The following is a 12,485-nucleotide window of genomic DNA, read 5'->3' on the forward strand; positions in this document are numbered from 1 at the left end:
TCAGACCCCATTGTGGAACGTGGAAGGATCTTTGTTTTGCAGGGTGGTTGCAACCAAAGGGCTAAATACGCTATTTTCAGGAGCCCTACATGGACACTTATTCAAATCAGTGGGGTCCACGGTGACAAATAAAGCTCTGAAAATGAGACCTGAGAAGTTCCTCGTTCCCACACTGGTGATTGAATTTTATCTTCCCATCAATACAAATCACAAAAGGAGCAGTGAAACTGCAACACACGCCCCTGAGATACTAATCAGCCTTCAGATAATCACTGAATAGGCTGTAAAACATCACGAGTGAGTCGTGTGTGTCATCGTCTCTGGCACTGGGGGACGACGACAAACAACTGACCTTTGCTTTGCTCACAACTCACTGAATGGAGTCGTCTGAGTGATGTCACACAGGGTCGCCCGGCAGCCGCGGAGGGAGAACTTTGTGCGGCGGAGGAGTGAAAACGTGACACCGCATCACTGAGTCGGGTCGCAAAAAAAGCGGGTCACGTCCAAATATAACCCACATGGCTCGGGACCCTGCGAAACCTAAACACACAACCAGGCCTCAGGAGTCGGACGGTGCAGATTCAGATCAACAGGTGAGACACATTTATCTATAACTATATATTTAAAAGTCAGGCACGATTCATTTGATCTCTCATGCTGTGACTACTATGGCAGCCTTCCTCTGATAGCGGTTTGCATGTCGTGGACAAAGTGCAGGCAGGATTGAGTGACGCAGGACACCGTGTTCACTGTGCACGTCTCAAAGACTCAGGGGTCAGGGAAGGTAAATGGTGAGCAAGCAAACAAACAAAAAACCACATGGATGACTTTGAGGAGGAGGAGAGCATAAATGAGGAGCTGATGGAGTTTGCCATTCGAGAGAGCGTTCAAGATGCCTGCAGAGTGCCGCAAACAAACAGGTACGAGTCAGGTCTCATTGTCCAAACGACACATCTGTCCTTTTAAGTACGGCAAAGCTAAGAATGTTTTTCCCTTATTAGGAAGGAACCAAACACTGAAGTCTCTCTGAAGATCATGGCAGCCATCCACAAAGGTAGGGATAAAACAAATTCGAAGTCCAAGTTCAACTCAATGGTTAAGAAGCTGGAAGTCGTGAATGCACCCCATTTCGCTGGTGCCCCCCAAAGGTGATGTGCGCACACTGCAGGGCCTGTCAGGTTGCCCGTCTGCCTTCACCGCGAGCGACGACAAGGGCTGGCTGCCTCTGCACGCAGCTGCCGCGCAGACGCAGTCCGACATCCTGGTGGCGGTCCTGCAGGGTGAGGAGGCTTGAAGTGTTTGGAATAAACTCCCGTTACTGGTGAAATGCCACGGTTTTACACTGTATCCCTGTGTGGCAGGGATGGCGCCTGCAGACCTGACCCTGGAGGAGCAGACGGCGGACGGTGACACGGCCCTGGTTCTGGCAGCCGAGGCCGGGTCAGCGGACAACGTCAGGATCCTGCTGGAGCACGGAGCGTCGCCGCACAACACCAACAGCAGGAACGAGTCCCCACTGTTGATCGGTAGCAAAACTCAAAACTCAATTGGTAGCAATTATTATTGGATTCTTGTCAATGGTATCAGAGCGGAGCAACGTACTGAGAGGATAAACTGGCTTCCGATAGCAACCATGAGTGATTGTTGATGTTGGGAATTTTGTCACTTTATTTTCTTACTTATGGAGGCAACCATTCGCTAAAGGGATGCGGTTGCACTCATGAAGCTCGAGTAATCTGAAGGATAGTCTGCCAATCTGATGCCCTCTCAGATTTTAGGCTTATATGACTTGCGTTAAACTTTAAAATAAAAATCAGGATAACCTCTTTGAGATGTGCTAGAACTTGTAGAAGCACTGACTTCAACAAATCTCACTTTGGCAATCAATCTGACATATTTGTGCCACTTTGAAAATTTAAGCGATGCCTTCAGTGCAAGTTCCATCAAGTTTGACGGATCCTCAATGATGAAAACCTCCTTCACTGCATCAACGTTCTTTTCCTGCGCCATGTAGCGGTGCGCCGGAGGTCGTACGACTTGGTGCTATGCCTCATCCTGGGCGGGGCCTTCGTGGAGCAGGTGTGCCTCAGAAAGTGGACGGCCACACACGAGGCTGCCAAGGTGGGTGGGAGTGTCAGCGAGTGGCTGACACAGAAACGCGGCCGTCACCCCCCTTCTCAAAAATCTTTGTTTCTTTCCCAAAAAAGGAGGGCTGTCCCGCCATCCTGACCCTGCTGCTCCGACACGGAGCCAAAGTGACGTCCACGGACGGTCACGGGGTGACGCCGCTGGGGATCGCTGCTGAATATGGCAACGCCGAGGCTTTGGAGATACTTATCCAACACGGTGAGACGCAAATACTTTAGCCGTGCCTCATGTTTGTTGTCTCTCCGTTATTTGCTGGGCCGGCGGTTATTTGTTGTGCCTTTTCTTCTTCCACCTCCCATCCACCAGGGGGGGATGTGAACGCTCAGGCCAGCAACGGAGACACAATTCTATATGACGCAGCCGGATCGGGGAACCTGGACAGTGTGGAGCTGCTGCTTCGGCATGGTGCTAACCCGAACGTGGCCAGCTATGCCCACCAACTGCCCATCCACAGGGCGGCGTACGAGGGGCACATACTGTGAGAGCCAATCAGAAAGCGTCAATATCCCCCAGCCTGCGCCAACACACTCCGAATGTACTTGTACTCTAAGGTTTTTGGCAGAAACCAACAAAAAACAGAACATTCCTTTCAGCTGAGTGTGCACCCAATTTGATGAGACTATAGACTGAATAATGAATCTCGCTGCACCTCACAGCTTAGCAGTGTTGCCACTGTCGTCAACAAAGAGCCTTCTGTTCGTCACTGTTTACCACTGTTTTTCCACTCCCATCACTGGACCAAAGCTCAAATTGCACTCTAATGAACGTTGCTCCACAATGTCCGGTTTTCTTCTCAGATTGTCTTCCCCTTTTGTATCTTGTCTCCAAAAATTGAAGCGCCGCTCTCACCAACTTTTGCAGAGTCTTGAGGACTCTCATCCCACTCACAACAAAGAGAGCAATCCGTCTGTCGGGCCAGGACCCCATCCACTCGGCAGCTGACGGCGGACAGGTTGAGTGCCTGCGATTGCTCATCCAGACAGGACGTGATGTCAATGCCTTGTTGGGCGCTCACATCTCTGGTAGATTAATCCCACGCAGACTCTCCAAATTACGTGAATTTTCAAAATCGTTATATGCTTGATGACTCGTTTGTTTCGTTTTTTTCGCTGCATTCAAAGGCCAGTCAACGTGCTTGCATCATCGTGGTTGGGTGTCTTCATCTCCTTGCGTTACCCAGTCCTTGTGCTCCAATGTACATCTTGTTACAGAGAACTATGGAGACCTCAGGAAGACTCCCCTTTTCTTTGCCATTTCCAATGGCGATGTTACCTGTGCGGAGTTGTTGCTCGCAGCCCGAGCCAAATCGGACTTGGACCCGCTGCGGTGCATCCTGGTCGCAGTACGTGCGGAAAGGTAAGCACTGCAAAAGCACATTTGCGTGCAAAACTGCCAAGCAAGTTGGCAGTGCAGTGGGACTGCTCAGACTTTCTGCACAGAAATCTCACGCATCCTTCTCATCAAACTACCACAGTGAGTGTTTTTCCAATTCCTCTTAAGTTTTCCTTACCTGTTCCGTCAATGTCGGGAAGTCTTGACATGGCTCAGCCAGCAGAAGCGATCCAAAATGGTCTATTTGAAAGTGACAGACTGAAGTTTTATCCAACCACCGAACCAGATTTCCCACTAAACACTTTCTATGGGCTCCTTACCAAACGGACACATGAGCCTAATCCAAAAAATTCAGGAAATGTTCCATGGGTTCTGCCAGTTTAGTGGCAGAGAGCACACACTGTGCTCACCAACGATGCCTTTCCGTTTGTTCTCTGTCAGACATGATCTTGTGCAGCTATTGCTAACCCATGGAGCCGACGTGAACTCTTACTTCAGGGTTATCAGCAACACGCTGTTCCCGACAGCGCTGCAGTACTGCCTGAGGGACCCGGTCATGCTGAGGCTGCTGCTCAACAGTGGATATCAAGCTCAAAAGTTAGCCCCCTTTTTCAACTTTAAATAAAACACATTAAATAAAAAGCTTCTGGCCTGCTTTTCAAGAGGGAAACATGCACTGAGAGGCTGTTATTCAAAACGCATGCATTAACCCTTTGCCCCTGCGACGCTTTCCTCTGCTAGGTGTTTCCAGTGTTGCCATGGCGACAGTGAAGAACTGGATAGTATGTGGAGCGACCTCCATAACCAGGCCTACCTGATATACAGTCGCCCTGATGTTATCACAGTATGAGCCAATAGTGCACACTTGTGTTGTAATCCATCTGAAGAGTTGAATAATCAACTCTTATAAAAAAAAAAAAGGTGTGGAAAGAAAAGTCCTCTGTTTCTTTCCTTTTTGCAGTTCTGCGACTTTGTATCAGTGTCGTGGTTGACGCACGTGATTGGCGGCGTCATTTGGATTCTCTTGGATTACGTCAGTTACGTCCGAATTTGTCCTAAACTTAAACGCACATTGATGAAGAGGCCCGAGTGGGAGGACATCGCCGACTTACTGGGTACGAATCAAAGTCAGCTGCGTTAAAGACGATTTAAGGGATGTTCTGAGGGAATCTAAACATTTCTGTGTGTCTCCAGGCAGCCCACGGTCTCTGCAGCACTTGTGTCGACTGGTTATCAGAGGTCACATGAGTCTCAGGACACTGAATGACCACAAAGCCATGGCCGCAGTCCCGTTCCCTCCTGCACTGAAGAACTATCTGACCTACAGAGAGTACAGGCCATACAGTGACCTGATCTCAATGTGAAATATTTTATGTATTGAATCTATTCTTTTTTTTTTCTTTAAAAAAAACAACAACCAAAAAAAACCCTTATTTGCACGATGTTAGCTTGCTGCGTTATTTGAATAGTTATTTTAATCCCCCCAAAAATCTAGATAATCACTCTTAGAGAGCACACCATGTGGAATCTTTAACTTTGTTCAATTACACTTGTTAAAAAAATAAATAAATAAACTTCAGCTGACAGTACTGGACCTAAATCTGGAAATATTCTGAAATATTGGGATGGCGTTTTTGTAGCACTTGATGAGCCAACATTGATACACTGTCCTCTGTTTCTTATTGCTGGTGTGTTACTAACTCTCCTTTGCATTAATACAGTTTATAAGCTAATATCGAATTTGTATTACATTATATGATTTTGGGGGATCCTGTGAATTACATAACACTGCTTGTTTAGATGTATTACTCCCTCTGTCATCCTGAGTGCAGCAAAATGTTTGGCTTGATTACTCTGCTACTTCATGCGTTTCCTGCGTCACAAAGAATTTGTGACCTCTGCATTCAAACTGAGCACAGTAACTTGCTAAAATAAACACTAGTGTCAACTTTAAAATGAGCTATTTTTAGATACCATTATGCTTGGCCCGCTTAGGAAGGCAACTCTGATCCAAAAGTTCTGATCGGACACAGTCACTTTTCTTTCAATTTTGTTGGTTAGCTGGTTAATATTTATGATCTCAAAATGTGCCTCTTATCAAAACAATGCGCTTCAAAACACACGTAACACATCCATCAGAATAAAGTCGTTCAATATATTTTGAAGCCACTGTGATCAAAATAAACCAACAAACAGCTTCAGGATGGCAGGTGAGCTCCTCGGTTTCTTGGGATGCAAATTATCCCCGTTTTATCTCCCCTGTTCTGTACTTCTGGTACCTAATGGGCGTAAAGGAATCCACTCAGGGCCGTGGTGACTGATCGCAACATGGACAGGCCACACTCTGAGCTCACATGCTTTTTGTGGCTCTGTCTCTCAGAGGAGCGCCTCCCAAAAAAAGACGCTGCATCATGGGGCCCACACTGCAGTGCGTTCCCCTCTGATCCCTCTCTTAAGGCCTCGGCAGCAGCTGAGGAGATTAGACACTCGCGCAGACTCTCGTCAGGCAGCATAACGACTGGTGGAGCACAGATCTGGTACAGACCGGAGTTGGGCTCTCGATAGTAAACGCAGTATGTCCGAACTTCACCCGGCGTGGATCACCTCCACCGGACTCTGATGACTCCGTTATATCTGTGGATTTCCATTTGCCTGTTTCATTTGCTCATTTCACCCTTTGGACTGAACTCCGTACGACTTGTGAAGTGATTCATCATGAGCTTTTTTGGATACCGGCGAGAGCTGAGTAAGTACGAGGATGTGGACGAGGACGAGCTCCTGGCTTCTCTCAGTCCCGAAGAGTTGGCCGAGTTGGAGAAGGAGCTAACGGACATCGACCCTGATGCCAACGTCCCCATAGGGCTCAGACAGAGGGACCAGACGGACAAGACCCCGACGGGGACCTTTAGCAGGGATGCGCTCACAAAGTACTGGGAAAATGAGACGCGGAGACTGCTGGAGGACGAGATAAGTGGAACAAGCTCCAGAACGGTCAGTGATGACAGTTAATTAGATCAAACTGGCATTTGTATAATGTGCCGCTGGCCAAGCCAGCTTGTTTGAAGCTGTATCAGATAGAACTCAAGAGACACTGCCGCTAAGATAATGTTTAAAGTAGTAATCAGAAAGAAAACCATCCATGCGCATGTCACATTAAAGTCAATAGGGGTCCACCAAGTATACAATTTACTGCAATGCAATGACAACAAATTTGTCAAATTACAGGAAGCAGAAGAAGAGGAACGTGTTACAGAAGAGGGGAGTGGAGCAGATGATGAAAAAGATAATGAAAACGAAAAGGGGAAGAAATGGCAAAAAAAACAAGTAGAAGAGGAAGAGGAGGAAGAAGAAGATGAGGAAGATGAGGAAGCTGTAACAGAAGAGGAAGAAGAAGAAGAAGAAGATGAGGAAGATGAGGAGGAGGAAGAAGAAGAAAAGGAGGAGCAGGAGGAGGAGAAGCAAGACAACAAGTTCAAATTGGAACCCTCAAAGGATTTTAGGGCACCAGTGTCACCAATGCTGTTGAGGCCACAGAGGGTGGAGCCAATGAGGTTTACTCCACCCCCTCCACCCGTAGACCCAAACATGACCGCAAACCCGACCGTGGTTGACGAGGCTCTCCAGAGAGTTCTGAGCAACGACTCGGATCTTACCGAGGTCAATCTCAACAACATTGACGATATCTCACAGGTACGTCAGTAATCACGAAGACTTTACAACAGGCTGCTATGGATGTTTCAAATTTAGTGGCAAGTATAAATAAACAATCTGATCTGAAATCCTACTTAACAACTGGCCCTGATAATGGGATTAAACATGAGAGATCGCAACATACAAATGAATATAAAAAAGCATATAATCTTAGTAACTTCCAAAACCTTTTGGTCAACAAGCTAGATGATTATTAGCTAGCAAAAAAAAAAAGCACAACCTCTCAACCAGGATTTGCGAACTATCCATTGTCAGAAACACCTAACCACCATCACGTTGTTTCACAGGAAACTCTCATTCGATTTGCCGAGGCGCTGAGGACCAACACACACGTTCGTATCTTTAGCCTCGCCAACACCCGAGCCGACGACCCAGTGGCTCTGGCCATCGCCAAGATGCTGAAGGAGAACTCGTCCATCACCAGCCTCAATATAGAATCCAACTACGTGACGGGGAAGGGAGTGATGGCCATTGTTCAAGCGCTCCCAGGCAACAACACCCTGACTGAACTTCGCTTCCACAACCAGAGGCACATGTGCGGGGGGCAGGTAAGATCGAAACTTTGGCCGAAAACAATGTTGCCGTCGCAGTTGCCCTTTTCTGCAAAGTTTTGTCCTGTGTTGTAATTTCTCAAACTTCCCCCTACAGGTAGAGATGGAAATGGTGAAAATTCTGAGGGAAAACCACACTCTGATTAAGCTGGGCTACCAGTTCAACCTCCCTGGACCCAGGATGAGCATGACGGGGATACTGACCAGGAACCAGGACCGTCAAAGACAGAAACGGTTGCAAGAGCAAAGGCAGCAGCAGCAGCAACAGGGGGCACCAGAGGCGGCTGTTAACCCCAGAACCACCGTTCTGGCAAGTCCGCTGCAATTTGACAATATTTCTAGACTAGGATGAGTCTTTGTGTAGTGTTTGTCTAATTGTCTCTTTGCCTCCTCTCCAGAGAGGAACCCCTCACTCGTCGCCTTACAACTCGCCGTGGTCCTCGCCCAAGCTCCCTCGAAGCGACGTGGCCAGGAAGCAAAACCCGCCAGCCCCGCCCCCGCCTCCACCTCCACCGCCGCCACCACCTCCTCCCCCGCCCCCACCCCCAATGCAGCGGGAGAAGAAGCCCACCAGGATGATCGCGGAGGTCATCAGGGCGCACGAGGTGGGTGGCAAAAAGGCAAGCAAAGCCAAGGCTGGCAAGAAGGGCAAGAAGGGGAGGCAGAAGTCCCTGTGCACAGAGCAGACGAGCAGCATCCTGAAGGAGCTCAAGAACGCACTGCGTCCCGTGATGGCGGAGAGAAGGGGGGAGGAGGGCAGCAGGCCATCCACGCCCATGAGGTCGGCTCACGACCAGCTGATGGAGTCCATCCGCGGAAGCAGCACGCGCAATTTGAGGCGGGTAAGTGGAGGTGCAAAAAAAAGGCATCGCATCGGTTTGTGAGCAACGGCGGCAACGTCACTCATCCCCAATTCTATGGTGTTGGGCTTAAGCGTGGTGGCCTCTTTCACGGCCTCGCAAAAAACAATTGACAATTAATTCGGAACTGCGCGAAAAAACCTCCCGTAGGCAGACTGGGGGCGTTAAATTTAGATTGAGGATGACACCGAGTCACTGGCTGTCTGAGTCATTTCTCTGGCCGACGTACCATGTTCTGTCTTCTCTATCTGCCCGGGGTGGGCAAGCAAAAAGGCTGCTTGTCATCAGCCATGTGGTGTAATTACAATTCATGTATAGGCAGAGAGAAAGATATACACAAGCTGAAATGGAGCAAAACCAAAATGTCAGCCAAGCCGAATTATGCCAGCTGTATGAAGGGTGACCATTCAAAAAGAGAGGACAAAAAATAATGACTACAAAGTCTCTGCGTATTGTTTTCTATGACCAATGCGGGAGAAATTGCTAGAGGCAATTGTTTATTTTACCCGATATTTGCGTGCACAGGCTGCATGCACAGCTTTTTGCGTCTATCAGCATGGAAAGTGGTCTTTGCCCCGGGATGCCTCAGCCCTCCTATCTGTGAAATTCTTGCCACTTAGTGCAGGTATTTATAGCAAGAGCTCAGTGCCGCGTTGATAAAGTCAGACGTGGCACGTTAGCAGCACAGCGACGACGCACAACGAAACCAAACTGTCCATTGACACTTCTTTCTATTGACGCCGATGCGGGACCAACTGGCCAACTGGCAAGCTCCTACTTTAAGTAGGATGCATAGAGTGTTTGTTAAAAAAAGAAAAAAAATTGGAACATGTGCACTTCAGAGTAATTAAAAAGGAAGAACATGACTTGGCTTTTAACGACCGCAACAGAATCGAAATAGAAATAGAATAGAAATAGAGCAGTGCACCGAGGGGAAATTGAAGGGAAATTCCGCTTATAAAACTTACTTTTTGGTTAATCACAAAAATGTGATTCTATTGCTTGTGGGGGGCCGGGCTGAGTTCCCACATCGCCCCCTGGGTAGAAGTCAATGACTCTAGCACGGCAGCCGATGAAAGTTGATGTCTGATTACACGATGACTGGTTTCTGCACAAAAACTTGACTGGATTCTGAGTGAAAGGAAGCCGTTTCATGGGTGAAAGCGTGGTTTGACAACTGACCTCTTGACCCAGAGGGGCCAATTACGAACTTTTTGATGTTTCTCAGTCACACGCTCTGACTCAAAGCTGTCTGCTCCACTAACACCGCCACATTTACAAAAGACTGAAAGCATGTGCATTTTTACCACTTTTAGAAGTGACGCAGCTTTGTCATGTTTTCCAGGTGGAGGTCCCAGATCACCTCAGATAACACCGACAGGAAAAAAACTAAACGGCCAGACTGATGACAACGGAAGTGACCAATAAGGTGAAAGACATGAAGCGAACTCTCACACGCAGACGGAAAGAAAACAAAGGGAGGCTGCGGGAATTTGCACTGTGATTTGTGATTAAGCTCTCCGTTTTCACAGATTAGCCAGTTGATTATTATTTTGCACCGTAGAAAGTGGAAATTGCAGTTTAGTGAATTTAAACAAAAAAAAAACAAACAAACAAAAAAACTGTTTACTGTTGCATTTTCTAATTCACCGCTTTGTGGCAAAACTGTAAATATGGTTTGTTTCTTTGGTAGAATGTTGTGCTGATTTTTAATATAATCATTTGCCGTTTACAAACTGCACAGAAATGTGGATTGTTTTCTTCCCCCACCCCCTGCAGCCACTAAGGAAAGGCATCAGAATATAAAGTACACTTCACATCTGAGAGTCAGCCTATTGGTCAAGCACCACTGATGCAAATTCCCACTCTGAAACACTCACAACACTCCCACTCGAGTCGCATACTGAAAACCAGCCTCATGCGCACTTGATCTGAACAAAGAAAAAAAGAAAAAAAGAAAAAAGAGCACAACGGAGGACAAAAAGGCTGCTCTACCGATACACCACCAAGATGACTTCAAACAAAATGTTTGTTCCTATGAAGCAGTCGAGCATCTTAGTGGAGGCATGAAACTGAGACATTTAGCGTCTGTCATGCTAATCCTGCTGCCCTGTTTGTTTTTTTTTGCCTTGGAGGAGTGCCAGTGTCCACTAAACCCAGACTGCAGCTGTTCAAAGTACAGCAACACCGTGCCTCAGGGGCGTGGAGGGTGAGAGTAGGAAAAACTCCAAAATTATATCACGGCATAATCATTTGCAAATGAATTCAGGGAGTCTTTTGGAATGAAAAAAAACAAAAAACAAAAAAGCCTCTTAAATATTTCCCACCTTATTTTGCACAAGAAAATCTGGAAATCCTGGAGAGACAGCATGTTAGTAGCGAAAATAGAGAGAATATTGGAAAAATATTAAAAAGTTTATTTGATTTTTTTTGTTGCATAATATGGCACTTTTAAATTGAAAGAATACATTAGGACAGTTGTGACAGAAGCGGGGCAACATATTCCATGGCCCAGATGCTCCGTGTGCACAATGCATTCCTTTCGCCGAGAGTCCCAAGAATGAAACTTCCTCTGCTCAAGCGCTGCACTTTGTCATATCTGCCAGTGGAGAGGGTCTCTCCGTAAAGCGCATCCATAAAAACCCAAACCACTTCCTCCTTGTAAAAAAAAACCGAGGCGGCTGCACTCAGGGTGGTCAGCGGGTCGGTCCTCATATAAAATTGAACGTGATTTTCTGCGGGTCTTCATGAACTTCCAACAGAACAGTCACTGAGATTGTGCTCCAGTTCCACATACTGCCACTACTTCAACCATAATTGCTTCTTACTTACACAAGTGTAGTTCCCCCGGCTGACACCCGACTTCCTCCCCAATGTATGGCAATAACGACATTACTTGTATAGCACATTTTTCCGTTCCAAGTGCTCAAAATAGAAGGATAAAACCTAAGAATTTTGCACTTACGCAATGAAAAACAACAACATTCATGAGTGAATGTCCAATTTAAAGCTTGACCCTTTGATGATCTCTATAAATGCATATTTCCAACAGGATGTTTAAAATGCTTAAAACAACGAGTTGTGCAATTAGAGACTGTTGCATTTATTTTTAAACTTGTGTGTTTAGATCCCTTGGCATTTATCATACCCTATAAAAATGCCTCTCTGAGTTACTTTTGGCATCACTGATGAAGCATTTTGTTCTTGGCTCACGCTGTCGAAGCATTAGACAGAAAAGTAAGCAGCAGAATTTAAAGCCGGATGCCAAACAACTCTCCGTCGCTTCCGTACGTGTTTTTGTTTTCGTGCCGTTTTAGTTCCCTGTATCTTAGAGACTCGTTAGCACCCTAGTGGAAAGTGCCATACCTGCTTTAATCCTCCCGAGGCACTCGGCGGCAGAGGGAACGGACGCCGACGGGGTCAGCTGACGTTCAACATCATCTAAAAATAAAACATAAGCATGAGGGGTGGCATCGTTTAGGTGGCAGCGATCACAGAAGTGTTACAGGAAGATTTATTTTCCTTCCGAAACTGAAGTCCCTCACCTTTTGATTTTGTGAGAAAAAGTTCAGTGATTCTGTCAGCAAGCGGCTTCATGTCTGACTGGAGGCAGAAAAGACTCGACGATACCACCGTCCCCCCCCGCCAACAAATCAACAAGTTGCACATGTAGTTGCACAGTTGGCAGACATGCAATTACGAGCTAATGATCAAGATGAAACATTTGAACTCACCCAAAAACAACAATCGAAAACACACAATTAATCCCAAGTGCCCGAGCGTAAGGCCAACGTTTTTATTCACTTTTCTTTTATTGGACTTTACAATAGATGCGTTTTTTCGTGATGAAACTTGGCATTTCAACATTGTATTGACAAGTTTA

At 46.7% G+C, this 12,485-nt stretch overlaps 2 protein-coding genes across 4 annotated transcripts; both read left to right on the forward strand.

The window, feature by feature from the left end:
- The first annotated feature begins 453 nt into the window (after positions 1-453).
- Positions 454-4,856, forward strand: asb15b (ankyrin repeat and SOCS box containing 15b). Of its 3 annotated transcripts, none has more exons than XM_076030243.1 (14): positions 454-593; positions 676-920; positions 1,002-1,054; positions 1,149-1,280; positions 1,362-1,526; positions 2,015-2,121; positions 2,208-2,346; positions 2,455-2,626; positions 3,010-3,170; positions 3,360-3,504; positions 3,922-4,077; positions 4,222-4,324; positions 4,442-4,595; positions 4,675-4,856. In XM_076030243.1, the coding sequence occupies exons 2-14, from the start codon at positions 820-822 to the stop codon at positions 4,842-4,844; spliced, it is 1,758 nt and encodes a 585-aa protein (XP_075886358.1). In that variant the 5' UTR covers positions 454-593; positions 676-819; the 3' UTR covers positions 4,845-4,856. The 3 variants fall into 3 exon arrangements, with proteins under 3 accessions (XP_075886358.1, XP_075886359.1, XP_075886360.1); XM_076030244.1 differs by having other exon boundaries at positions 1,377-1,526; XM_076030245.1 differs by lacking the exon at positions 1,149-1,280.
- A 1,017-nt stretch (positions 4,857-5,873) lies between these two features.
- lmod2b (leiomodin 2 (cardiac) b) lies at positions 5,874-10,567 on the forward strand. Its single transcript, XM_076030256.1, has 6 exons — positions 5,874-6,471; positions 6,706-7,170; positions 7,479-7,739; positions 7,840-8,056; positions 8,145-8,584; positions 9,948-10,567. The coding sequence occupies exons 1-6, from the start codon at positions 6,196-6,198 to the stop codon at positions 9,972-9,974; spliced, it is 1,686 nt and encodes a 561-aa protein (XP_075886371.1). The 5' UTR covers positions 5,874-6,195; the 3' UTR covers positions 9,975-10,567.
- Positions 10,568-12,485: the final 1,918 nt, after the last annotated feature.

Source organism: Nelusetta ayraudi, unplaced genomic scaffold, assembly GCF_046127955.1.
Source record: "Nelusetta ayraudi isolate G7.1 ecotype Tasmania unplaced genomic scaffold, CSIRO-AGI_Nayr_v1 ptg000027l, whole genome shotgun sequence".
NCBI lineage: Eukaryota > Metazoa > Chordata > Actinopteri > Tetraodontiformes > Monacanthidae > Nelusetta > Nelusetta ayraudi.

Coding starts and splice junctions, on each gene's coding strand:
- asb15b (XM_076030243.1), top strand. CDS start 820: ATGGATGACTTTGAGGAGGAGGAGAGCATAAATGAGGAGCTGATGGAG. Junction 2,347..2,454: donor GGAGATACTTATCCAACACG/GTGAGACGCAAA, acceptor CCCATCCACCAG/GGGGGGATGTGAACGCTCAG. Junction 3,171..3,359: donor GTTGGGCGCTCACATCTCTG/GTAGATTAATCC, acceptor ATCTTGTTACAG/AGAACTATGGAGACCTCAGG.
- lmod2b (XM_076030256.1), top strand. CDS start 6,196: ATGAGCTTTTTTGGATACCGGCGAGAGCTGAGTAAGTACGAGGATGTG. Junction 7,171..7,478: donor ACATTGACGATATCTCACAG/GTACGTCAGTAA, acceptor GTTGTTTCACAG/GAAACTCTCATTCGATTTGC. Junction 8,585..9,947: donor GCACGCGCAATTTGAGGCGG/GTAAGTGGAGGT, acceptor CATGTTTTCCAG/GTGGAGGTCCCAGATCACCT.